The sequence below is a fragment of the Thunnus albacares genome, chromosome 15 (genome assembly GCF_914725855.1).
Source record: "Thunnus albacares chromosome 15, fThuAlb1.1, whole genome shotgun sequence".
Classification (NCBI taxonomy): Eukaryota; Metazoa; Chordata; class Actinopteri; order Scombriformes; family Scombridae; genus Thunnus; species Thunnus albacares.
This window is the reverse complement of record NC_058120.1, coordinates 23294843-23319141: the sequence shown is the minus strand read 5'-3', so window position 1 is coordinate 23319141 and position 24299 is coordinate 23294843. Positions and strand designations below refer to the sequence as shown.

Sequence of the window (24299 nt, the reverse complement as noted above, 5' to 3'; positions counted from 1 at the left end):
ATGTTTGTAAATGAGTCATTTTAAATTAAAAAAAGAGTAGCTGAGATAGGAACTACATATTGACAATGAGTGTGTCAGTCAGGACAAGAATGTTTGGTGCACAAGAGCTACATTCAAGGCAACAATCTGCCGATGCAAACAACGCTGCTGTCACGTGTGTTTCACTCGCTGCTCAACGTTATATTCACAGCATATTTGAATGTGTGTTGCTGAATGCAGCCCAAGTACTTCCTGTGTGGATCTGGACAACCTTGGATCCGTGCACGAACGTAAAGGAGCAATTTATCAGTTATTTGTAATGTAATCACAACCCTGTTAAAAAGAGACAATTTAAAGGTCTCAAATTTAACCTTAAACACGATCTGAAGTCGCCGGTGATGTTTCCATCAGGCTCGTTTTATGACAAGATGTTCAGAGTAAGTAGACACAGATTATGCGAACCTACAATATGTTCTCTGTATCCCATTAAGTCTGAGAAAACAAGGATAATTTATTCTTACGTATGTATTTGACTAAATGTTTTCAGAAATGTAGCAGTAAACAGTGCAGCAACAAACAACTGTTTTAATAGTTTAGTTCCGATTTTTGTTAATAATTCCCTGATAATACATTTCCTTCAATAGCTATCTGAGTTGAAACTGGTGTCAAATGAATACTTAAATATCCCCTCCAGACATGTTTTAAGTTGTATATAAAATATTCTACTTTGAATCATAATTTGTGTTTGATATAGGGCTGCAACTAACGATCATGTCAATCACTATTTCCCACAGCCTAAGATGCAACCCAAAATGCAAAGATATTCAGTTTACTATCATAGAGGATTAAAAACAAACACAAAATATTCACATTTGAGAAGTTTGAACTTCTTTCATTGGCATCACTCTGCACATACATCATTCTGCACAGTGAAGCTCAAACATCCAACTGAAGGTGCAAGAAGAAAAACATATTGTTTAGAGGAGGACTTAAAGTTATTCTACTTAGTATTGAATTAATTAGTTACTATAGTGAAAAAGAAGAAAAAAGCAAGCAAACCTTCACTGAAACTCTCAGCCAATGTGAAGCTCAGACCAACTTCATACCAGAATACTGGTTGGTATTTTCTTAATATGTGAATTAAACCATTAAATAAGTGACACAATGGGAAAAGATTTACATTATTTTCTATTTTTTCAACTGATAAACAAGATCAACAGCAAAACATAGATTGGCTTATAATCGCAGAACTATTATAAAATGCATCTTATACCAGATAATAATGTAAAGATTTAAATGTTGTAGAGCTTCAATAATTAGTTGATCGACAGAAATGTAATCACCAACTATTTTGATAATCGATTAATCGCTTTTAATCGTTTTTTTGAGAAAAAAAATGTAAATATTTTCCAGTTCCAGCTTATTAAATGTGAATATTTGCTGGTTCTTAGTCCACTATGACAGTAAACTGAATATCTTTGAGTTGTGGACTGTTGGTTAGGACAAAATAGATATTTTAGGTTGCATATTGAGCTTTGGGAAAAAGTGATAGACCTTTTTCACCATTTTCATTTTATAGACCAAAAAACTAATTGATTAATCAAGATAATAATCGATAATGAAAAGAATCATTAGTCGCAGCCCTGATATGATGATCACAACCTGTCAAATCAGTTGAATAAGATTTTTTTTAAATGTCCATATCCTTGTAAATCCAAGAAACTTCATCTTAAATCCATTATTACCCTATAACTCAAGTGTAGTAACACCACTCTCCTATGTGATGTATCCCAGTTGTGAATCATCCAGATCAACACTGAAATGTCGCTGCCAAAAATCACGCGTCTCCCTCCAGTGAGGCTGCTGAGCTCCGTCCACCAGCAGCTGCTATTCCCCCATATCAGTCCTCTCACTGTGCCCAGAAGAGCCGTGACTCAGGGGGAATACAGACGGCCTGGCCAGCCTAAAGAATACAAGTTTCCATGGCAGAAGATTAACTTTGACTTCTCAAAGGGCTTGGAGGGGATAAAGAAGCATTTCACGCTGCTGAAAAATGAGTTTTCTGACCGCTGGGTAGGACCAGAGGGGAAACCAATTCTTGAGCACATGCTGGAGCAGAACCGAGTCATATGGGAGTTCAGAGGTGCAGAGAGCCTGGAGCAGTGGACGGTGTCCTCGGATCGTGAGATAGGAGGCCAAAGTGAAGTTTACTTGAAGCTTGGCAAAAACAATAATACATGTTTTCTGTATGGCACTCTGAGCTCTACCCCTCCAAGGGACGGAGAAACACGCTACAGTGGCTACTGCACCATGCGCTCAAAGCAACCGCTGGTTAGTGTCCTGTTGGGTATTCTTTTCCTAGTTGTTTACTTCTTATCAGGTTGGGAAGTTGATAGTATCTACCAGCTATATGATGCTGCCATTACCTGTAGATGTAAAGTTTTTCTACTCTATTTATCACAAAATAATCATTTTAATGATGTAGGATTTTTTGAAAATATTGTGAATGTTTCTGTCTGTTTAGACCCTTGTCTCTTTTTTTTCTGGTCTCTCTTCTGTATATGGTATTGAATTTGTGGTTAACTATAAAGCAAGTACTACATTAAATTCATCTTACATTGATTTATGAAATAGTAAAGACAATTAAACAGGTAATTGAGACATGTTGATACCCGAGGAAGGTCAGTTTTCTTCTGTAGGATGTTGCTCAACTCTATCTCCAGCCCCTTTGGCAAGAAACCAAAAATCAGGAACAGACAATAGTGTCTGTGTGCCAGTTGGTTCTGGTATTCACCATCTAAAATGTACACTTATTTCCTCTTCCTCTATTTTCCTGATGTTTTGTTCTGTAATGGAAACCTGCTAACTCATAGCTCTTCATAACAAGTCTGTTTCCATCCAAAGTGTGGAGGATCTTTACTGCTCTTGAGTTGATATTTGTGGCAGGAAAATGAAGTAACAAGGTTATTATGATGGCTGCAGCAAAAGTTAACCTCCAAATTTTTTACCCCCTCTCTGCAGGCTTCGTTTGATAGAAAGAAGCATCATGATTGGTCCAGTTTCAACACCCTGCATATGCGCGTGCGTGGCGATGGCCGCCCGTGGATGATCAACGTTGCAGCAGAAACATATTTCTCTCACCAGAAAGATGACATATACAGTTATTTCCTGTATACCAGAGGAGGACCCTACTGGCAAGATGTCAAGGTATAATGTCTTTAAAAATAAATTTAAGTATTGTTTGGTTGTTATTCTGCTGAACTAATATTCTAGTTTTTCTTTCGCCAGACACGAGTCTAACACTGCATCGTCACTTTATTTACAGATCCCTTTTTCAAAGTTCTTCATCACACATCGCGGAAGGATACAAGATGATCAGCATTGTCTCTGGCTAGATAAGGTACAGCAAAGAAAAACTCACAATGAATTGGCAAAACAATTGAAATTAAAGTTCATGGCTTTCCTGCATGACAAACGAAATAATCTCGGCTGTAAAAAGGAAAAAGATTGCATTTTGTGGAACATTTGCTGCATATTAGATGTACTTGAGTATGAACAAACTGTCTGCCCTCTCAACCATACCAGCAGCATTCTGATGAATATATATATATATATATATATGTATATATACTGCATCTGTTTATATCTACAGATTAATACCATTGGATTTACCTTGGGAGACAAAACAGATGGTCCATTCCAGCTGGAGATTGACTTCATTGGCGTCTGCAAAGACAATGCACACACTGAGGAGTTTGCCTACGAGATGTACAAGAGGAATCCTGAAGTTTGAGAGCTGCTGCGATGCTACAGATGGAACTGCTAATTGGATAAGATTATTATACTGTTGCTGGTAACAAATAAATGCACCACTTTCTTGTGGCGGACAACCAGTTACACCCTATTTGTCTTGGTAATGCTTCCTGTAAGACATTGTCTATCTGGATTCTAGTACATGTTCCAATACCTCACTGACAGGAGGGTGTTACTCATACTTGCAGAACTTAAAGCCCTCAAGAAGTGTTTTGGTTATGAAAATAGGCAATACATTAAACTGTAACTGATTAAAGTTTTACACTGTACAGTATTTGAGAAAAGAAGGTACTTACTTCAATCAAAATGAATAAAATAAACCCCAGTAGAAGCTCAGGTCTTGTTGAAGGAGACTAAACACGTGTAGCAGTGATGAAATGTGACATTTCAATTACAGAATAACTGACGAGACCGTCTTGCTGCCCCCCCACTGCAAAATCTAATTTTTAAGTCCTGTGTCTGTGTTCTTTCAATTGATAATCTAAAGCTTCATTAACTGTAAAACAATTTTCAGTGTAAATTCTGACATTTTTGTGGAACAAATTTCATTATTATAAGTCATGATTAACAAATACAAACATATTAAAATCACTACACATTAGAAAACTGCAACAGCTATTTTAATTTATATAAAAAAAAGCAGAGAATACAGACATGGAAGTCTTTTGCATCAATGTTTTTTTATATGTCTTCCCCCCAAAAAGTAAAAACAGCACATCAACTTTTTAAGAACAAAATTACAAATTCCCAATGCAGCAAAACAGGACATCGATTCTCTACACATTAAAGTACACAAATGCATCATTCAGAGCTAAAAAAATGTTTTAACGAATGCACAAGTAAAATCTAAAAACAACATGCACAGTAGGCTGGATAGAGGCAATAAAAGTGAGCTTGTACACTTTCCTAACCAGAGAGAAAAGAAATTGCAGAAATGAATGTGTCAACTGCAGACAATAAAATATTTACAGTGGAACAACAAGCTGTACAGACGTCTACAAACAAGCGCAATATTTCTACATCATGACGAGGCCTCTTCTTGCACCAAGCATATTCGCTTTCTTCTGCTTCCGGTCCTCAGTGTGATTTGCTCTTCTTTCCTCCCTTAAAATACAGAAATATACATAAGAGACTTATGTTGTAACAGTTAATTTTTTATGACAGATGAATCAGTATCAATGCATCTTTTTAAATTTCGGACATACCTTGTCTGGACTTTGTGCTGTTTGTAATTTTTCTGATGCGAGTCTGAGATCAGCGACTTGTTTCCTGCTGCGTTTTCTTTGACCTCTCCAAACGGCTTCAGTTTACCTAACAAAGAGGGGAGGAAAAACATCAGGTTATTTAATGTACTGATGCTGCAGTATACCTCAGTGAATCATGGAAACTGAAATATGTTTTGTACCTGTATGAGGCTTGTAGGTGAGGGGACGAGATAGACTCGCCTTCAGATCAAAGTTAGACTTCTTTTGGGTTCCAGGGGTTGTTATAGTGCTTGTGTTGCCAGTGAAAACGAAAGGCCCTTTGGAATAAAAATAAAAAATCAATCAATCATCTCGGTCTATCCATACCGGTAGGCAAGTTCAAATGTCACAAGTTAAGTTAAAAAAAAAAAAGTACTTGGAGTCTTTGTAGCAGAGAAAGTCTTGACATCGTTGGGCTTTCCTCCATCTCCGGTCTGTTTTTGTGGGGTACTCGAGATCACGCTGAGTGACATGCGTGCCGGTGTTTTCACCAAGGACTTCTTATGCTCATTGTCTTGAGTGGCTTCAGAGAACCTGCACCCAAACACAATGAGTTGCTGTAGCATCATACAGTATCAAAGACCACTCATATAATGTATTTAATTTTTAACATCGAAGAGATTACACCAAGAAAGCCATGTATGAGCGAAGGTCGAGGCAGGAAGCAATTTGTCCATGAACAAAAGGGGCTGAGAGATCCAAAACTTTACAGCAATGTCTCATTACTTGCTAACTTTCCAAGTTCCATGTAAAATGAACAGCTGAAATATGACAGTATTTGGCTGCTGAAATTCATGTCTATCCCAGCAGGAAGAAAGAGTGACTCACCGAACATTGATCCTGCGAGTGGAAAGGACAGACGGTCTGAATGGAGCATCTTTCTTCCCAGCCGGTTTATTTGGGGGAGCTTTACTTGCTGAGTGCAAAGTGACTCTGTGTTTGTCCTCAGCTGGTCTCTTATTCACCGTGACAGGGCTGAACATGGAAGCACGACTCACATTTGCCTTCTGTAGAATATATACATACGAGTTATCACCTTCACTGCCCTAAGTAATCAATATACTGTATAATTATGGTTGTTAAACATGTGAGACTCACTGCTTGAGTTTTGCCATCAACTTGCTGCAGTTTCATTTTGTCTGACGGCATCTACAAAATAAAATGAAATATAAATAAATACAATCATTTGAAATTTTATGAATTCATTCAGCCAACCAGGACTGTCTAAAAGCTGTTGAGTACCTTCAGTTCTTTAGCTGAATTTCTGTAAGTCTCCATCTGCTTGGTCTTCCGATGGACATATGAGTCAATGGACTCCATCTTGTTAAAATGTGCCTCATGGAGTTTTTTGAAGTCTGCAAGTGAAATAATTTACAAAACTTATTTTAAGAGTTTGTGGAAAGTTCTCCAATATATTTTTTGGTCCAAAAGTGATGGAAAAAGAGGAACAGGAAAAAGGAAAATAAAAACTTACTAGGAGTGACTGGCTTCAACAAAGCCTTCTTCTTCTTCTTCTGGAGCCGTTCGTAGCGAGGGATTTTACCAGCTTTGGCAACTTTTGGTGCATTTCCTGGACAGACATTTAATATATATGTAAAATAAAAAGGAATAATATTTGACGATCAGCGATCTCTTAAGAAAGACATCAGAAATCGACAATTACAAGCTGTCAAACTGACCTGTATCACAATGCACAGGCGCTTCATCTTTGTTACCAGGCTGCTTCTCACTGCTGGAGGCTGGTGGCTCTGCAGGAAGCTCGGAGTCCATTTTTTCAGAGTCCCTGGCAGGGGACACTCGTCTCTTTTTAGCACCCCTGGCACCGCAGGTTGGACTAGATGCAGTGACTTCAGCCTCACCCTAAAAGAAACAACAGTGGTTTAAGGGATGAATCCTGCTGAATACAAGGAATTGTACCCACAACAGAATATGCCAGTGTATACCAACTTTGTTTATTTTTAATCAGTGAAGACTAGAGGATACTTGTATAGAAACATGTGCATACAAACTTGGATTTTGTTTAATATAGAGGTGCTTATTCGATTCAGTGTAGTTGCAGCTGTTAGTGTCATGTATTGGTTTTAAGTATGTTATAATGTGCTATACCTCTTCTGCACTAGGTGGTAACTCATCACACTCAGTCACTGTTGCAGTATCAGAGATCTTTCTCTTGGTCCTATTTCCTTTCCCTCGACGTGTGTTCACAAACACAGAGGTGCTGGAATCATCCTTCTCGCAAGTTGCATCTTCACCTCCCTGAGCACTGTCTTGTGCCACATTTTCATCTTCTTGCACAACATCAGCATCCTTCTCATTTCCCTGGGAAACAACACAGCAATACATGCACACATCATATATAGACAAAAACAGCCATGGTTTAAAACTGATTGTGTGGTGAAACGACATCATTGACCAGGAATTAATTAGCTTACCTGCTCTCCCCCCTCCATCTTTTCTTGTTCATAATGCTGCTTGATTGCTTTCAGGAGTTTATCAGCCTGTTTACAGACAAATAATGTTAGCTAGTTTGTTAAAAAAAAAAAAAAAAAAAGACTTGAAAGATTGTGAACCTCTCTTAAAACAATAGTCAGATGCCCAAGAGGTTTTCCTCGTTGGGCGTCCACCTGTTGCTATTAAAGGATTCTCTTCAAATGTGCTTTCAATGTAGCTAAGTGATGGGGGACAAGTGTGTCCACACCGTCATTTTGTGCAAAAATGCATTTAAAAGTTTACCTAAAGGTTGTATGAGGCTTCTTTTTAGCAATAAATTCAATCTTTGTGTTTCCCTGTTGAGCTGTGGTGGAAGTATAATAACAAAAAGAGGGAGTTTGGCACTAAAAAAAGAGACTAATATTGAAAGATATCTACTTGATTTCACTCATTTGGACGGCTGAAGCTTCATATTAGTTTCAGATAAACTTTTATATTTTTGTACAGAAGGAGGACTATGGATTTTGGTCACTTAACGTTACATTTAACGTTAGTTAAAGTGCATTATGAAGGGATCCTCTGATGACCAGTATGAACAGGAGGAATGATTGACGTTACAGCAAGAAAAAACATATTTCAGTGTTAATTCCCACTGTTGTTTTAAGACAGATTTGAAAAATTGTGAAACCGTCTTAAGTGTGTTGTAAAATATTGGTTACACACATTAACGTTAGCCAACTACCACTTACCGTTAGCGTTACCATACACAGTTGAACAAGCCTCGCCGTGCTACCATAAATAACAACAATTGCTGGGTAAATTCAAACAATGTAGTTTAATTACCTTCATATTGGCTTTAAGTCCGAGCTCCTTCGCGAGGCTTCGTAACTCTGCATATTTCATGGAATCCAAATCCATGTTGATGCGATAGTTTATTCCGTTTGTTGACAAGAAGCATACACGTTTTACTCCTCAGACACGGTGGGCTGTGGCGGCTCCTGACGGTTATAACTGCTCCGATTCAAACAGCAGCGGGAGCCGTATGATTGGCTCCTGAGTGTGAGCGTAAGTGCGCCGCAGCCAATCAGAGCGAGGATGCATTTTTTACAGTCAACATAAAACAGTATGAGTCATACGTTGGTTAAACGTATCGCTGTCAACGTCTCGCGTGAATTTAACTTAGACATAAATATTCAAAATGCGATAATTTTAGGGCATAATTTTAATTATAATTCACATATTGTCATCATGTTAATTCCTCACAGATAATGTTGCAGTATATCTGCATTTCTAATGTTTTTCCAGACGGTGGCAGTGTTAAATCAAGCAAACCTTACAGCGCGCCGAGGTAAAACAGAAAGAAGACAGATCCTGTTCTGTGAGCCTGAGTTCAAATTCACAAGCGGGACTGCAAGCCAGGCTCTGTAACTAATATGGAATTTAATGATAGTCTGTTATCACAACGTAGCACCGATATAAAGCTGGCTACAGAGGCTGAACACAGACAATGGCTGACTCTCCACTGCGAGCAATGCAAAACAGTTCTGGGAGACTCTCTCGGTGTTTGTGGGGAGGTCAGATGTATGGACTCGATCATGTGCATCAGTAAGTTCACTTCATCTCTCATTCATAATTGTTGACACAGTATAAGTAAAGAAAATAGTGCGTGAGTTGTTCCAAGTGTTGAAAATATGAGCATAAATCAGCTCATGTTGGTAAATGTACCTGTTGTGTACTTCTGCAGTGTACAGTGGTGTAGTAGTGGGGGAGTTGTGTTTATGGTGGCCCTGAGGTGCAAAACACAACATTAGGGCTGCAGCTAACGATTATTTTCATTATTGATTGATCGATTATTCGTTTGCACTACAAAATGTCAGAAAATGGTGATTAATGACCATCACTGTTTCCCAAAGCCCAAGATGCAACTTAAAATGTCTTGTTTTTTCCCTGTCAACAGTCCACAACTTCTAGATATTCAATTTCCTTTCATGGAAGACTCAAGAAACCAGAAAATACTCACATTTAAGAAGCCAGAGTGACTTTTAAAAAATGACTCGAAATGATTGATTAGTTATAAAAATGGTTGCCGATTAATTTTCTGTCAGTTGATTGATTGACTAATCGTTGCAGCTCTACACAATATTTCATTAAACTAATTAAAAAATACTATTAATTGAGAAAAGTGACATTTCAGAGAAACTCATGGTCCACCTATTAGATGATTACCAGAGCTGTCAACCAGAGCTTTCAGTCTTCCTCAGTGGATAGAGTTTGCTCAGTTATCATGAAGATAAATTAGTAGGCCCAGTTGTCTACATGCTATATGTCTCCATGACAACTGAGCAAATTCCTCCACTTGAGTTAATATATATGTTTTTTGGTCGAGCTACTGTCTCCTGGGTCAAAAATGAACTGTGTTTCACATTTAACATACATTTTGTTTTTGATAACAGTGGTATTTTTTGTTAATATTTTTATAATTGCTTCTTTTTTATGTGAACTATATCTAGGGCTCGGCAAAATATCAATATTATATCGAGATAGAGATAGATTTTGGATATCGTGAATATCGTGATATGGCATAACTGTTGTCTTTTCCAGGTTTTAAAGGCTGCATTACAGTAAAGTGATGCAGCCTAAAATGATGTAATTTTCTGAACTCACCAGACTGTTCTAGCTGTTCTATTATTTGCCTTTACCCACTTAGTCATTATATCCACATTACTGATGATTATTTATCAAAAATCTCATTGTGTAACTATTTTGTAAAAGCACCAATAGTCATCCCTACAATATTGTTGCAATATTGATATTGGTATTTGGTCAAAAATATTGTGATATTTGATTTTATCCATGTCATCTAGCCCGAACCCTGTTACATTTTGCTAATTTGTTTTGTGGCATGTTCATTAAACTATATTTAGCAGGGCCACTAAACCCTCCCTCCACTGGTGATAATCACAAGCTCAGTCAAAATATGATATTAATCAACACCTTGTTCATGATTTTCCAAACCACTCTTTTACAATATAACACCCCATTAACTGCTTCTGAGGCAAGCACGCTGCTTAAATTACAAAATACTAAATATTTTTAAATAGAAATTTGACATAGATTTCATAAAAAACAGAAATATTTGGTGCCATTGGTGGTCTTGTATCCATGACATAGTACAAGTGAACATACCATACTATACTGCTTATATTGCAGGTAAGATTTGTCCCAGCTGTACAGTACCTGAAATGCAGACACTTTGACATTGCTGCTTATCTTTTTTCAGGAGTAACCGATGATGTGGTCCTCAGTGATGAAATGGAATCAGGACATAAAGGGGAAATGGCTAATTGGTGAGTGAATGCAGTGATTCTGGATACAATATGTTCTTGTAGAGGAAAATGGTTGCGCAGTGGTCTTCAACCCTCAGGTGACACCCACATGTATAAGATGCATACAATAAACTGCATATCACATATAAATGGCCCTAATGTAACATAATGCAACATCAAAGTTAGGTTTAAAATATCAAAACGATGATCTAAAGGGCAACAGGGCTGACCAGGCAATAATGGGTTGAGGACAAACTGGATTTTTTTGAATGGGCCCTTGAACAAGGCGGCACACAGATTACAGCTTTAGGGAGCAGGTACCAGATGTGTTTGCATATGTTACATGTAAAATCTTCCTCCACCACCTGCTAGCAAGCACTCCCACAGGTGATATACTGGGATTAATAAAAAAATACTCTTCTTAGTCAACCTTTTGTTTTACAGTCATGATCAGGATATGTGCCAGCGTTGTATTTTCTGTCACTGCTCTTGTTTACTTTCAGCATCTACAGCTCTCTAAAATGTCGCGGCTGCCGCTGTGCTGTGGGGAAAGTCATTCACTCTGCGCCTTCACGTTTGGCCGTGATTCGCTCCATCTATCTCCTCCACAAAGCAAACATCAGTTGGTAAGCCCTGCCACTTCTGCTGAGCACACAAACATGTTGACTTCATGTGTGCAGGTGTGCTGCTGTCTGGAGAGGCTAAAATAAACAAGCGCTGAATGAGTTCGGTGCTTGAATAGCCTTTTTTTTTTAAAAAACACAGCAAAGTTCACATAATATTTAGAGGTTGTGCATCTGAGAAATATGCTGTTGTAGAGTTATTTCATTATAAATAAATAAAAATAACAACATGCATTTCCTTTCCCTGTTATCCTGTGCAGTTACATCCTCGACAGCTACACAATGGTGAAAGCATCCACACTCACATTTGACCTGAAGCCTCTCAGGGAAAACATTTATGAGGTGAGAGAGAAAAATGTGATTAACTTGATTTGTGTGTATAATCCTAATATTGTGTTTATTATGATTAAGACCTGTATGTACAACTGCAGTGCTTCATTTCATTCTTATAGTCATTATATGAGTACTGTTGTGAAATATGACTTATGATTACTTGATGATGATGTAGCCATTTTTATACAACTAATTAAGTAATTGTAGATGTTAACTCTGGTCATTGGTCTGAAGATGGCACCAGCTGCTTTTTAATTTATACTTCTAGATGTTTCCTGATGTGTTCAACATTTCAACAGTGACAAACCAGCACTGCGTGAAGAAAATCCGGGCAGGAGTGACAGATACTATTAGCAAAAAAAAAAAAAGCCTTTTACTGAAAACACAAATCTCTTCTTTCTCTCCCGCTGCAGATGAGACGACAGTTTGAAGCACAGTTCGATCAGATGACACTCATTAAAAGCAGACTGGCTGACAGGAGTGTTGCAAGTGAGTCGGACAAGTAGTGTGCACACGCAGTGTATACCGTCCAGGGATTAGGGACAGTTTTCTTCTATCAGCTCCCTCTTATAGGCTTATTTGTGTTTTCTATTGTTTTTTTCTGTGTTTTGTGTTTTCATTAAACGGTTTTTGGTGATGCAAGCATTGCTGTCTCAGTCTTACTTATTTTGTTTTGATCAGTAAAAAATCTCATTCCTCTTGAGTTTGTGGACTGGATTTGAAATATTGTGGCAGGTGTTTAAATTAAAGAACAGCAGCCTAATAATACTCTAGAATTTGGTCTTAGAGTAGAACATTGACTTCATCTAGTGGTCAAAACCTCCATTTGTTAAACATTTTAGTTAACAAGAAGATATTTCTCAAACTAATGAGCTGAAGATTGAGATGAGAAGACCGATCCACTTTCATGTCTGTGTCTTAAGTATGGAACTAAAGTAGGGGGCAGTTAGTTAGCCTAGCTTAGCAAAAAGACTGGGAATAGGGGAAACAGCTAGCCTGACTCTGTCTTAAGTTCAAAAATATACCTATCAGCTCCTCTAAAGCTCACAAATTAACACAAATCTTGCTTTTTTAGCCCATATACAAATAGAAATGTAAAAACAACAGTTTGTGGTTTTAGAGGAAGTTACATGTTGTAACTATTTATTGATGAATAAGTTTAATCAACTGCCCACAGCTTCTGTGCAAAGCGTCTTCAGCTACAGCGCTAGGGCCTCGCAACCTGGGTTACAAACCACAATTTTTAGTTTTTACATTCCTGTTTATGTAGAGATTAAAACAACCCAGATATGATGTATTAATTGGCGGTGCTGCTGGGGATTTTTTTTTTTTTTTACTTAGGTAAGAGCCAGGCCAGCTGTTTCTCCAGTCTTTTTGCTACGCTAGGCTAATCGCCTCCTGGCTTCAGCTCTACTTAGCTTGCACACACATGAAAGTGATATTGATATTCTCATGTTTGCTAACTCTGAATAAATAAATATTAATTGCAGATGTTCCTCTGGTGCAACCTTCTGAGCACACTTTACATTTTGTGCATCATTAGTGGTGACGATCTAAGAATGACAATGTTGTCTCCCCATTTTCCATTTAATAATTTTGTTTTCTGACATGCAACGAGCATTACGGCCTCACACAGCTGCTAGTGAGATCTTAGATTTATGCATTTCTTACTACAAATATGATAATGTACAATATGTAGTTCTCTAACAGCATTTAAAGTGGAAGTAAACATCAACACCCAGCCATCCAATTGGCACCATGCTGCATTTTATTGCTGAATTTCTGATACAGATTCTTTTTTTTTTTTTTAAAGTTAATACAAAACCAGACAAGAGGCTTACACGTAATAAGCATGCCCATTTCCTCCCTCTGGAGTGCATAGTTTCTACACAGTCCACCTCCTCAGTGGAAAAAGTTGATCAACAAAGTAATGTCATTAATCATCTTACATAAGCTTGTGTTGTTTCTTTTTTTTTTTTTTAATGGGAACAAAGGTTGATCACTGTGGCTGTACTGCCATGGTCATGTTTGACACAAGAGAGTGAGAGCAGAAACTACTCTTCATTTTTTTGTGGGGTATTTTTTTGGGGGTGGTTTGTATCATGACTAGCAGTTAGTCCGTATAACCCAAACTCAAATCAAAGCTACTTCAACATGCTTGCTGTTGTGTCAAACAAACAACCGTTCCCAACCTTGTCACAGAACATCTGATATGAACATTTCAACATCCTAATTACACTCATTCACATTACAAAGTTAGATTATTGCATGCAATACAAATCATTCATTTTTCTGCTAATTCATGCATATTTTTTAAACCCATTTAATCATGTTGCTAAACGCCTACTTGCTCATTAATTGTGATTGTAAATCCCCACAAAGAGCATTACAGGGTTTTTTTTTTTTTTTTAGAACACAGTATTCAAGACAGGATGGTGATGATGACGGTGCAAGTCAGTACATAGAGAGAAAGTGCTTTTCAAACAAGTTCGTTCAGTAAGTCCTTTGCAGCCACAGAGTTACTGAAAGTCTATATTTCTAAAGGAGGGGGAGGGTTTTATAGATTTAAAAATGCTACAAGAATCGTAATTTTATTATTTTATGTACTATAAAGCATCTCTCCTGTACCGATTGGTTTAGATTATTGTTTTGGTGCTGAAAGAATACAAGGCAGGGAAGTTAGTCTGTGAAAAATATATAAGTATTTACTTTTAATTTGTCAATGTAATAACACCATGATGCTACAGCTGTCCTCACGCATACCTTGTTCTGCAGGAAGTAACCCAAATCTTCATAATAATAAGTGATACTGTATTCTAAAGCCAAATATTATACAACTCCCAAAAAAAGTGACTAATAGATAGCTACCGTAGGCATAAAAGAGAGGAAGGGGGATCCTTTCCACAAGAGATTACAGAATCTGTTTAACACTTACACCCTGGCACTAAAACTCATGCATTATTGTCGGTTATTGCTTCTAAAACTCTAATCAAATACAATTTTATGGATTAAAATATAACGCTCTGAATCCCAAAACTATGAGGTATTATGTACAATACATGGTCATGGTGAGATCTTAATTCTAGGACTAAAACGCTACATTGGATCGCCATCAATCAGATCCAAATCTAGAATTTAAGTACTACTCTTAATGTGACATTTTTCAAATATTTCCACCATTGTCCATTTTGGGGAGCTTTTTTGGTTGTCACATAATAACTATCTAATTCTTTTGATGCTTTAGAGTGCATGAATACAATTTTGAACATCGCTAGCATTTTTTCCCTAAGAACAGCAGTTCTATGAGAAAGCACTTACTTATATGAAGCATATAGGCCTATGTGAGACGGCATAAATCAATACTTTATAATTTTATACCCTGATTGTGTTAATTAGATTTTAATCATGCAACTTATTCTACATCTGAGACATGGAACAAAAGGGAGATTGTCTAAAATTTCTATCTTGATGTGGTGTATTTTAATTGTACATCGATCTATCGCCCTTTTTTCATTCGCCTTAAATGTTTTCCACAGTTTTGAGCTCCAGCTTAGTCTAGAAATCAATTTCACTATTCTTCATGAAGCAAGCATCACTACTGGTCATGCATGGCAACTATAATGTTGGCACCACAGTCCCGCTAAATAAGCTAATGCACATGAGTCTATATATATCTTAATGGAAGACATTGGTGATTTTGTTGCTTTCAAACAACTTGTCACTTGTTTATACAATATACAGTTTGGTCAACAACATGACAGTTAAGATCAAATATTGCACAAATCCCGGAAAAATGTGATTTTTCTTTTATATAAATCATGTAAAAATGGACTAAAAGAAAGCTGAATAAATGAGACCAGGGTTTCCCTTCAAGTAAGGTCAAATTCAAGGTGATAATAGTTTTCAATCATTGGAAATAAAGCTGTAATTTCAGCACTTGTATCTCTCAACTAACTGGACAGATAGAAACAGCAGGTAGAGACAAAACATGATGTTTGACAAACCAAATTCTCTTTTTTTTTTTTGTTTTTTTTGGATCGTTTGTTTCATGGTTCGTGGCACTAAAGGAACCAAATGGTCAGTTCTGTCACTACTTGCAGTTTGTGAAGAGTGTTCTTGTGTCGCTCTTATGGTTAGAAAACAATGAGACTAAAGAGAGCTCACATTGAGTTGGAAAAAAAAAAGAACAAAATGAGAGCATGTCAAAGTCTAAAAAAGGACAAAATCAGAACACATCCAGAGAGGGAAGGCAAAAAAAAAAAAAGTGTGTTAAGGAGAAAGAGAAGACAAAGACACAATGAAGAGTAAGCCAAGGCGGTAAAAATCACTTCATTGTGGGAATAAAAGACAAAACAAGAGCATCTCGAGGGGGGAAAAGACTAAATTAGATCACTGCAAATTGCCGAATTGAAGCAATCTCAAAGATTAAGTCGTGTGAATAAACCTGTGGACTTGACAAAAGAGAGCACAATGGAGGGAGAAAAACAAAAAGGAGAGCACTGATTAAAAAATACAATCTTCCCCAGAACAGATGCGTAGGAGACCACAGTTTGAGCGAGACGGTGTTTTTTTTATAACTGTGCTTGTTTTGTGGGCTGCTCTGTCTTTCCCTCTACGATATAATGATATAACTGCTGTGGCGCTTGACAACCATTAGGCTACTTGTACTGATCACACTCCCTTTCACTCCTGTTGGACTTGTTATGGCAATGAGGTAGTGCAAAAAAACGAACAAAAACACCCTATGAGTCTAATTTAATCACAGGCCTTGATCTTTGCTACAGTATCTTGTGTCTTTACTTTACTCCAACAAAACGGGAGCGGTTTAGAATTTGTTAAGAAACTGCTTTGATCTAATTACAGTGTGTGTGGGGATTTTTTTTTTTGTACTGATTCAGGAAGCATCAGTAACTATGTTTGCATGAAGCCTGACAAGAATCTCACCCAAATCTGACTGAAAATGTCCACATCATGGAGACTTTTAGGCAAATAAGGCCAGTGCAGATGCTCCATGGCTTTTTCAGCCAACTTAAAGGCTGCAAAGCCACTGTGTAGCTACATGTAGACGTAGTCAGAGCGTGCGTCATGAAAGTCAGACTAGCCCAAAACCTTGGCAGATGTCCTCACTGATGATCTGAGGCTGCAGAGACGGGCCAGGACAGGAGGGGATGCTGTGGCGGAGAGACGGCCAACGTCCCAGCAAACAGCAGCAAGGAGGGCACCCCTTGTCCCAAAAGAGGTCATCTTCACACCTCATTCTGTACCACCACGGGTCTGGGTGGAGGTGGAAGTGATCCGTCATTGGTGCTGAGTCTGATATCTATAGTAGACATCCCTCCAACCTGGAAAATCCATCCTACAAAACACACACACACACATTATTATTATATTATTGTAGAGTTGAGTTTTAATTTGTGAATTTGAATGTAGACAAGACTATATTGATGAATCTGGTCTTCTACATCACAGCTGCAATGTAAGATTATTTTCACTGTCGGTTATCTTATTAATTAAGTAAATGCCAATTACATCATGCCTACAGCTCAAAGCGATGTCTTCTGTCTGTCCGACTGACAGTCCAAAACCCAAAGATATTCAGTTAACAAAAATTTAAAAAACTGAAAAAAACTGCAAATCTTCACATTATATGTCTGCTTGAAAAATCCACAGTCCTTCTTCTGTGCAAAAATGTATTTAAAAGTTTATCTGAAGCTAATATGAAGCTTCAGACGTCCAAGTGAGTCAAATCAAGTAGATATCTTTCAATGTTACAGTCCTTTTAGTGCCAAAGTCCCTCTTTTTGTTACTATGCTTCCACCGTAGCTCAACAGAGAAACACAAAGAGGGAATTTGCTGCTAAACAGACTAACATTGAAAGATACCCACTTGCTTTAACAAATTTGGATGCCCGAAGCTTTATATTAGCTTCAGATAAACTTTTAAAAACATTTTTGCACAGAAAGAGGCTTTGTCCCCCGTCATTTACATTGAAAGCTCAATAGGAAGGGGAACTTTTAATGAGCAGTATTGGCAAGATGATGATTACAGCAAGCAAAACCAATATTCATTTGGGCACCTGACTGTTGTTTTAGGACAGACTCGAAAAAATGTGAACCTGTCCTTTAAACAATTGATGAATTCTCAAAAAGGTTATACTTTTTATACTTTTTTGGTGGAAAAACCATCTCAGACACACATTATTGTTCCAAGCAGATTATTTTTATGTGTCTGAATAGATAGGTGGAGGGGATCTTTAATGTAATGAGCACCCAAGACAATATGAAAGAGGTCATTATTTCTCTGCCATACAGGGATGTTCATTGTTAATGGGTTAAAGTCCACAATGTGGTCATTAATGACACAATAATTTCAGGCCTTGGTGCTCTGACTGATTTCCATCTAAAGCAGAGTTGTCTGATTTTGAAGATACTGACTTTACAGTCGAAAATCACAATGCATATTCAGTTTTTGAGATTATTTCACCTTTAAAGTGCATTGCCAATATCCCAAAACGATGAAAAGGTGCAGGTAAATGTGCAAGTTAAAGCTGGTGCATTGGTCTGACATGACAGGAAAAGCACTGACCTTGGTGGACGGTGGTCCGAAATGATGCAGAGATATTTCCTCAGTGGTTTGAGCTGCAGCTGCACACAATGGTAAACAAAAGCCAGGAGGGTTTCTTCTTTTCTCTCTACGGTGACACATTTACGTCTCCCAAACTGCTCGGTTGCCGGGTTTATTTCGTGAAAGGGGGACCCCATAGCTTTGAGGACACATTTAAAGAATCTCCAGCGCCCCCTTTTCCTCCCTCCCTGCACCCCGGAGAGGGGAGGACAGGGAAGAAGCTCCCCTCGTCCCTTTCTCCGTACACCCTCCGCTCTACGCCATTTTCGCTCTGCTACTACGAGCCAACGGAAGGAGTCCGACGATTGAGCGGGAGACCTGTCAATCAAAAGTAAATCCCGCCCCGGAAGTACCTTTTTATTCCTCTACTTTATGGTGAACAATGAAATAAGAATTACATTAATAATCTTGAGGGAAAGTTAAGTGCCACAGCAGCACCGTTCAGCACACACCACACACTAACATAGAATGAAATAAAATATTTAAAGGTGCAGTATGTAGAATTTAGTGGCAACAGACAAGACTTGGCAGAAATGGAATATAATAGTCATGAGTATGTTTTAAGTAGTGTATAATCACCTGAAAATAAGAATCGTGTTTTCATTACCTTAGAATGAGCCTTTTATATCTTCACCGGGAGCGGGTCCTCTTTCACAGAGACTGCCATGTTGCACTGCCATGTTTCTACAGTAGCCCAGAACGGACAAACCAAACACTGGCTCTAGAGAGGGCCTTTAGCATTTTTTGTATAGACTGTATAAAAACAATTGATGTAGCCACTGTGACGTCAGCCATTGGTTTGTGGACTCACGTTTTGAAGCCTTGAGTTTGGCATTTTGACTGTCGCCATCTTGGATTTTTGGAGATAGAAGTGATAAGAAGTGCCCATATTTGGACGAGAGGGTGGAGCTGATCCTAACGCTAGCTGCTAGTTTGGTTAGCACATTGCATTAACAGTCTATGGTTAACTGTGATAATGCGTATTTTCACTAGCAAAATACAGGCTTAAAACCATTAAAACAAAGTGTAGTAACGGAAAAACTGAACATCCGACTCTTTAGAGGCTCTTTTATTACAATCAAATGTTGAACGAGACTCTTTTAGATGACCAAAATGTTACAATTAACTTTCATAAACTGAAAACACACTGAAATAGTGGCAGCTACGGCTATGCCTATACTCTGTGAATCTAGGGTTACGTCATGTTTATGTTACCTAACCAAAACTGTCGCCATGAGAACAACTTTATGCTCTAAAGTATACCAATTTATAGTCAAATTTAAATTAAATGGGACCATAATTTACAAAATAAACATCATGCTGTATTGAAAAAGACTTGAAACTAGCAATTGAGACCGTAAACTCATTAGGAAAGTGTTTACTAAGGTAATAAATCAAGTGACAAGTAGGGTAATTTCTCCATAGATTTCTATACAAATGGACTTCTTTTTGGAGCCAGTAGAGTCGCCCCCTGCTGGCCATTGGAGATCATGCAGGTTTAAGGCACTTCCACAGTGGCTTCACTTTTCAGACCTGGAACTATCTGCTTGGTTTTTCATTAGTTTTGCAGAAGGGGAGGGGAGGGTTATTCAATTGTTTGCAATCTGCAACCTCACTGCTAGATGCCACTAAATCTTACACACAGGACCTTTAAATAATAAAATAGAAAAGGTTGTTATTATCCATTGTGCAGTATATATATAGTATATAATAAGAGTAGTGGGATAGATTTAAAAAAGTTATCCATTGTGCAATGATTATATTCATAGTATATACGATAAGAGTAGAATTATTATTATTATTTTACATTGTGCAGAATAATAATTATATAGTGCAATAACCAGTTATGAGTTAATTCTGATGTGAGTCATATACATACAGTTTCTTGTGGTAATATTGATTATGCATTCCTGCAAGCCCAAACCAGGTGTTACTTCAGCAAGTGGAATTAGGTATCATTTGGGTTAGTTGACATGAAATACCCAAATGCAGTAAAATAGGTTGACTGCAGGTACCTTTGAGTTGACCATGGCACACACAAGTTGAAGGAAAGCCCCTGCACTTGCTTACTATTGGCAAGTGCAGGGGCAGCTGCTGATCACGGGTATGGAATGATGTGATTTTGTTGTTTGTGTCCTTGGTGACATGTTTGTGCAGCACATTTACAGAGACACAACAGTGTTTAACATCCTAAAACAGATGTGTGATTTGTTTTCCTTTTATATATTTTTCTTACCATTTGAAATATTTACCAAAAAAATACATATAATACATTTGAAGGTCATGAAGACAGTGAGTCACAACAATAAATATCAAACCTACTTATGACTGGGTAATACATCAATATAAAATGTTGATGGAGACATGACACTAAACTAGCATTTTGTTTATCAAAATATGCAAAATGCAATAGCTGTTTTTTGTCCACTTGGGGGCAGCAGAAAGTGTTGAACACAACCTAGCCTAGGCACACAGCCTAGGCTTTAATTAAGGGCACATTTTGGTAGTTAACCAGGAGGCATGCAACTGTGTAGAGTTGATTGATGCTGCCTGTGAGTGAAAGAGGAATTACTGTTTTGAACATGCTGTGTTCTTTCACCCTTTGACTGAGTTGCTCAACATGGTCTCTCAGTCTTGTGACAGAGTGTGTCTCTGACACAGACAGTTGTGCCCTCTTAGACAGGACAGTGGGGGTGTAGACCTTAAAGGGCACACAGTCCTCCACAAGGAAATCCTTGTCTACCATGATGGCCATTGTTGGTTTGAGGAGAGACACAACGCTAGACTTCTTCAGGATCTCTTTGTCACTGATGGATCCTGCATAAAGAGCTGACACAAAGGTTATTGCCCCATGAGGAGCCATACCAATCAACCCTTTAAAGGTGCAGTGGGATTTACAAGTAGAAAACACTTCACTCTGAAGGAGAAGAGAGTTTGGTTTTTGGCAACGCAGTTCAGTGCAGTCCAACACCAGTTGTGTATCGGAGTAGTTCTGAAAAACATCTGGCAGGTGAGCCTTCACCTCTTCCTCAGGCATCCAGATGCCCACAGTTCCAAGTACAGTATAAAGAAAGTTTGCCCATGTTGTGATGATGCGGCTCACCGCTGACTGCTGAATATTGAATCTGTGCGCCAGCTGGCTCGATCTGCCTCCAAAAGGCCATCAGGTGAGCATGAGTTGCAAACCTGTGGTATAAATGTTGATGTGTTAACAACCCTGAAGTCAGCTTTTGATTCACAGCTTCTGATTCAGGGTTAAGGGAAAAGTTAAAGGAGACATAAATTATGATATTTAGGAGCTGATTGTCTATTTTTTCACTACTTATTCTTGATTAAATTGTTAGACATCGCAGCAAAAGCCTTAACGCTGTTTAAACCCATTTTGAGAATTGTGAAAGCTTTATTTTTCTTATGAAAATAGAAAAAAAGGGTGATTTCACTTTTCCCCATCCAGACCACATTATACCAGTATCAGGTCAAAGACTTGTCAAATCTGGACTAAATCATTATTATGAATGGGGAAAAAGTAGTGAAATTGCCCTTTTTTCAGTTTTCACAAATAGAAAAAAGGTTTCACAAATCTGAAACTGTGTTTTAACAAGTCTCTGAAGTCTCATTGTTAATCTAGTCCACATTTGACAAGTCTAAGTATGGTGTCTTTTGATCTGGACCTGGTTTGATATGGTCTGGCTCAGGAAAAAGCAGTGAAAGTGGTAAGTGGTGAAAAAACAGAGAATAAACTGCGAACTATCATTATTTATGTTTCCCTTAACCCCGAATAGGAAGCTACATTCAGCATCAAATTCAATAAAGCTGGGGGGGGGTTGTTGTTGTCAGAGGCAGCAAATCTCTCCAAGCCGAACTTGTTGCTGACAGCTGTTTCCTCCACTTGTTTGTGTAACCTTGCTATCTCTGCACGGAGCTCTCCAGTGAGGTCTGGCGGTGCAGCAGGCTCAGTGGTGGAGCTGTAGTCATGATCCTGGTGAATTACATCCATAGGAGGGTCCTTATTATTTTGGGCTGTGCGTGTTACACACAGTTGCTCTTTCCTATTTGTGAAAACAGAAAAAGGGCAATTTAATTGATATTTGAAACAGTGTTTTAAAGAGTTTCTGTGGTCTCCTTGTTAATCTAGACCAGATTTGACAATTCTAAGTATAGTGGTTTTTGAACTGGACCTGGTCAAATGTGGTCTGGATGGGAGGGAAAGCAGTGTAATTGCCCTTATTTCAGTTTTCATAAGCAAAATAAAGCTTTCACAAATCTGAAAGTAGGTTTAAACAGTGTTAAAGCTTTTGCTACGATGTCTAACGCCATTTTCACAAGTGTAAGTGGTGCAAAAACAGAGAATCAGCCCCTATATCTTTTTGAAGAATGGTATTCATCCCTCCAGAGGACTTCCAGAGACTTATAGAGTCAATGCCAAGGCTGAGGAACACCATTCTTCCAAAATTTCCTCATTTGGTGTTTTGATGATGGTGGTGGAGAACACTGTCTAACATGTCAGTCCAAAATCTCCCATAGATGTTCAATTGGGTTGAGATCTGGTGACTGTGAAGGTCATAGCATATGATTCACATCATTTTCATACTCATCAAACCATTCAGTGATTCCTCATGTCCTGTGAAATGGGGCATTGTCATCCTGGAAGAGACCACTCCCATCAGGATAGAAATGTTTCATCATAAGATAAAGGTGATGACTCAGAACAACTTTGTATTGATTGCAGTGACCCTTCCCTCTAAGGGGACAAGTGGACCCAAACCATGCTAGCAAAATTTCCCCCACAGCATAACAGAGCCCCCAGATCCCCTCACTGTAGGGGTCAAGCATTCAGACCTGTACCAGTTTTTCCTTTAATTTGTCAGCTGTCTGTATATACACATACACACAAGGGCTTCACTTGCCACACTGGTCTCATCAATGTCATCTCAAAGATCCATAAAGCCTGTCATTGTTTGTGTGTGAGAGTCAGACTGAACCTGCCTCCTGATGTCCATGGCATCCACCAATTGACACACTTGACCGAATTTTGCCGGATCTTCATTTTTTCGTTGTGGTAGCATATCTAAAAGTGATGTTTTTAATCCAGGCTTGGCATCCACAGTCTGTAAACACCTGTCTCAGGTAAAACAATAGATAATGTTGAAACACCACAACACATTCTGCAGCTGCTCTCTTTTTTGGTTTTTGTGATGTCCTGCTTGACCTGGATGCACTGGGCTCCTTAAGATAAAGTTAATTATTTAAGTCAATAGGAACAATTTCTATCAGTATATTTTTATTGTTAGGTTTAGCATGCATTATGTGTGTTGGTGAAAGATTAAGATTATACGACAAATTGTCATTATTTATATAGAAACAATTTCCAATTACACTAACTTTGCAAAGACGGTCGGGCAATATAAAAACTGACGAGATCACTCCTTCTTTTAATCAAGTTGTTTGTCCAGTCCTGTCAAAGTCTTCTGGCTTGAAATGATAGCTGCAGGCGACTGAGCAGTCATTTGGCTCAAAGTCTCCTCTTCTCAGTGCTGCTGCCCATGCCTGTCTTTTTACTTTATCTTTTGGGAACCTACACACAAAACAAGTCCATCTGAACAACACTATGCAGTTCTGCATGCTTTAGTAGCTACAATTCAGGCACATTAGTTGACTGTTAAGTTACTGTATGTCAGTATGTCACACTAGTGCCATGAAAAAGATTCAACACTTTGAAGTAAATCATTTAGGACTTATGTTACTTAACAGAATAACACATACACTGACACAGCTGACTGACAAATATCATTTTTTAGCATTTTACTGATATATTTCTTTAATAAAAATGTTCATCTTTTCTCCTTTAACTTCTCTGACATAAGCTAATGTTAGCTTTAGCTTAATTTAGTATCAGTATGTTATCTTAAAAGAATGATTATGTTACT

General features: G+C 38.1%; 3 protein-coding genes and 1 long non-coding RNA gene across 4 annotated transcripts; 2 read left to right on the top strand and 2 right to left on the bottom strand.

Annotated features, from left to right (window-relative positions):
- The first annotated feature begins 69 nt into the window (after positions 1 to 69).
- On the top strand, positions 70 to 3878 carry ndufaf1 (NADH:ubiquinone oxidoreductase complex assembly factor 1). The gene is made up of 5 exons (XM_044374222.1): positions 70 to 416; positions 1774 to 2310; positions 3001 to 3186; positions 3305 to 3379; positions 3632 to 3878. The coding sequence occupies exons 2-5, from the start codon at positions 1801 to 1803 to the stop codon at positions 3770 to 3772; spliced, it is 912 nt and encodes a 303-aa protein (XP_044230157.1). The 5' UTR covers positions 70 to 416; positions 1774 to 1800; the 3' UTR covers positions 3773 to 3878.
- A 575-nt stretch (positions 3879 to 4453) lies between these two features.
- nusap1 (nucleolar and spindle associated protein 1) lies at positions 4454 to 8512 on the bottom strand. Its single transcript, XM_044374221.1, has 12 exons — positions 8310 to 8512; positions 7469 to 7534; positions 7143 to 7355; positions 6716 to 6896; positions 6511 to 6606; positions 6279 to 6391; positions 6135 to 6185; positions 5865 to 6043; positions 5413 to 5570; positions 5198 to 5314; positions 4998 to 5103; positions 4454 to 4896 (listed from the first exon to the last, which is right to left on the bottom strand). The coding sequence occupies exons 1-12, from the start codon at positions 8382 to 8384 to the stop codon at positions 4809 to 4811; spliced, it is 1443 nt and encodes a 480-aa protein (XP_044230156.1). The 5' UTR covers positions 8385 to 8512; the 3' UTR covers positions 4454 to 4808.
- Positions 8513 to 8603: 91 nt separating this feature from the next.
- oip5 (opa interacting protein 5) lies at positions 8604 to 12410 on the top strand. Its single transcript, XM_044374223.1, has 5 exons — positions 8604 to 9071; positions 10747 to 10813; positions 11296 to 11418; positions 11676 to 11757; positions 12162 to 12410. Exons 1-5 carry the CDS (start codon positions 8900 to 8902, stop codon positions 12252 to 12254), a joined length of 537 nt encoding a protein of 178 aa, XP_044230158.1. The 5' UTR covers positions 8604 to 8899; the 3' UTR covers positions 12255 to 12410.
- A 1083-nt stretch (positions 12411 to 13493) lies between these two features.
- On the bottom strand, positions 13494 to 18873 carry LOC122997895. The gene is made up of 2 exons (XR_006407282.1): positions 18334 to 18873; positions 13494 to 17104 (listed from the first exon to the last, which is right to left on the bottom strand). It is a non-coding gene; the product is annotated as an uncharacterized LOC122997895 (long non-coding RNA).
- Between the last annotated feature and the right edge of the window lie 5426 nt (positions 18874 to 24299).

Excerpts from the sequence above, each read along its gene's own strand:
- oip5 (XM_044374223.1), top strand. The coding sequence starts at position 8,900 with ATGGAATTTAATGATAGTCTGTTATCACAACGTAGCACCGATATAAAG. Across the intron at positions 10,814-11,295 it reads AAAGGGGAAATGGCTAATTG|CATCTACAGCTCTCTAAAAT; the intron begins GTGAGTGAATGC and ends GTTTACTTTCAG. Across the intron at positions 11,419-11,675 it reads CACAAAGCAAACATCAGTTG|TTACATCCTCGACAGCTACA; the intron begins GTAAGCCCTGCC and ends TATCCTGTGCAG.
- nusap1 (XM_044374221.1), bottom strand. The coding sequence starts at position 8,384 with ATGGATTTGGATTCCATGAAATATGCAGAGTTACGAAGCCTCGCGAAG. Across the intron at positions 6,186-6,278 it reads ATTCAGCTAAAGAACTGAAG|ATGCCGTCAGACAAAATGAA; the intron begins GTACTCAACAGC and ends TTTATTTTGTAG. Across the intron at positions 5,104-5,197 it reads CACCTACAAGCCTCATACAG|GTAAACTGAAGCCGTTTGGA; the intron begins GTACAAAACATA and ends CCTCTTTGTTAG.
- ndufaf1 (XM_044374222.1), top strand. The coding sequence starts at position 1,801 with ATGTCGCTGCCAAAAATCACGCGTCTCCCTCCAGTGAGGCTGCTGAGC. Across the intron at positions 2,311-3,000 it reads TGCGCTCAAAGCAACCGCTG|GCTTCGTTTGATAGAAAGAA; the intron begins GTTAGTGTCCTG and ends CCCTCTCTGCAG. Across the intron at positions 3,187-3,304 it reads CCTACTGGCAAGATGTCAAG|ATCCCTTTTTCAAAGTTCTT; the intron begins GTATAATGTCTT and ends CTTTATTTACAG.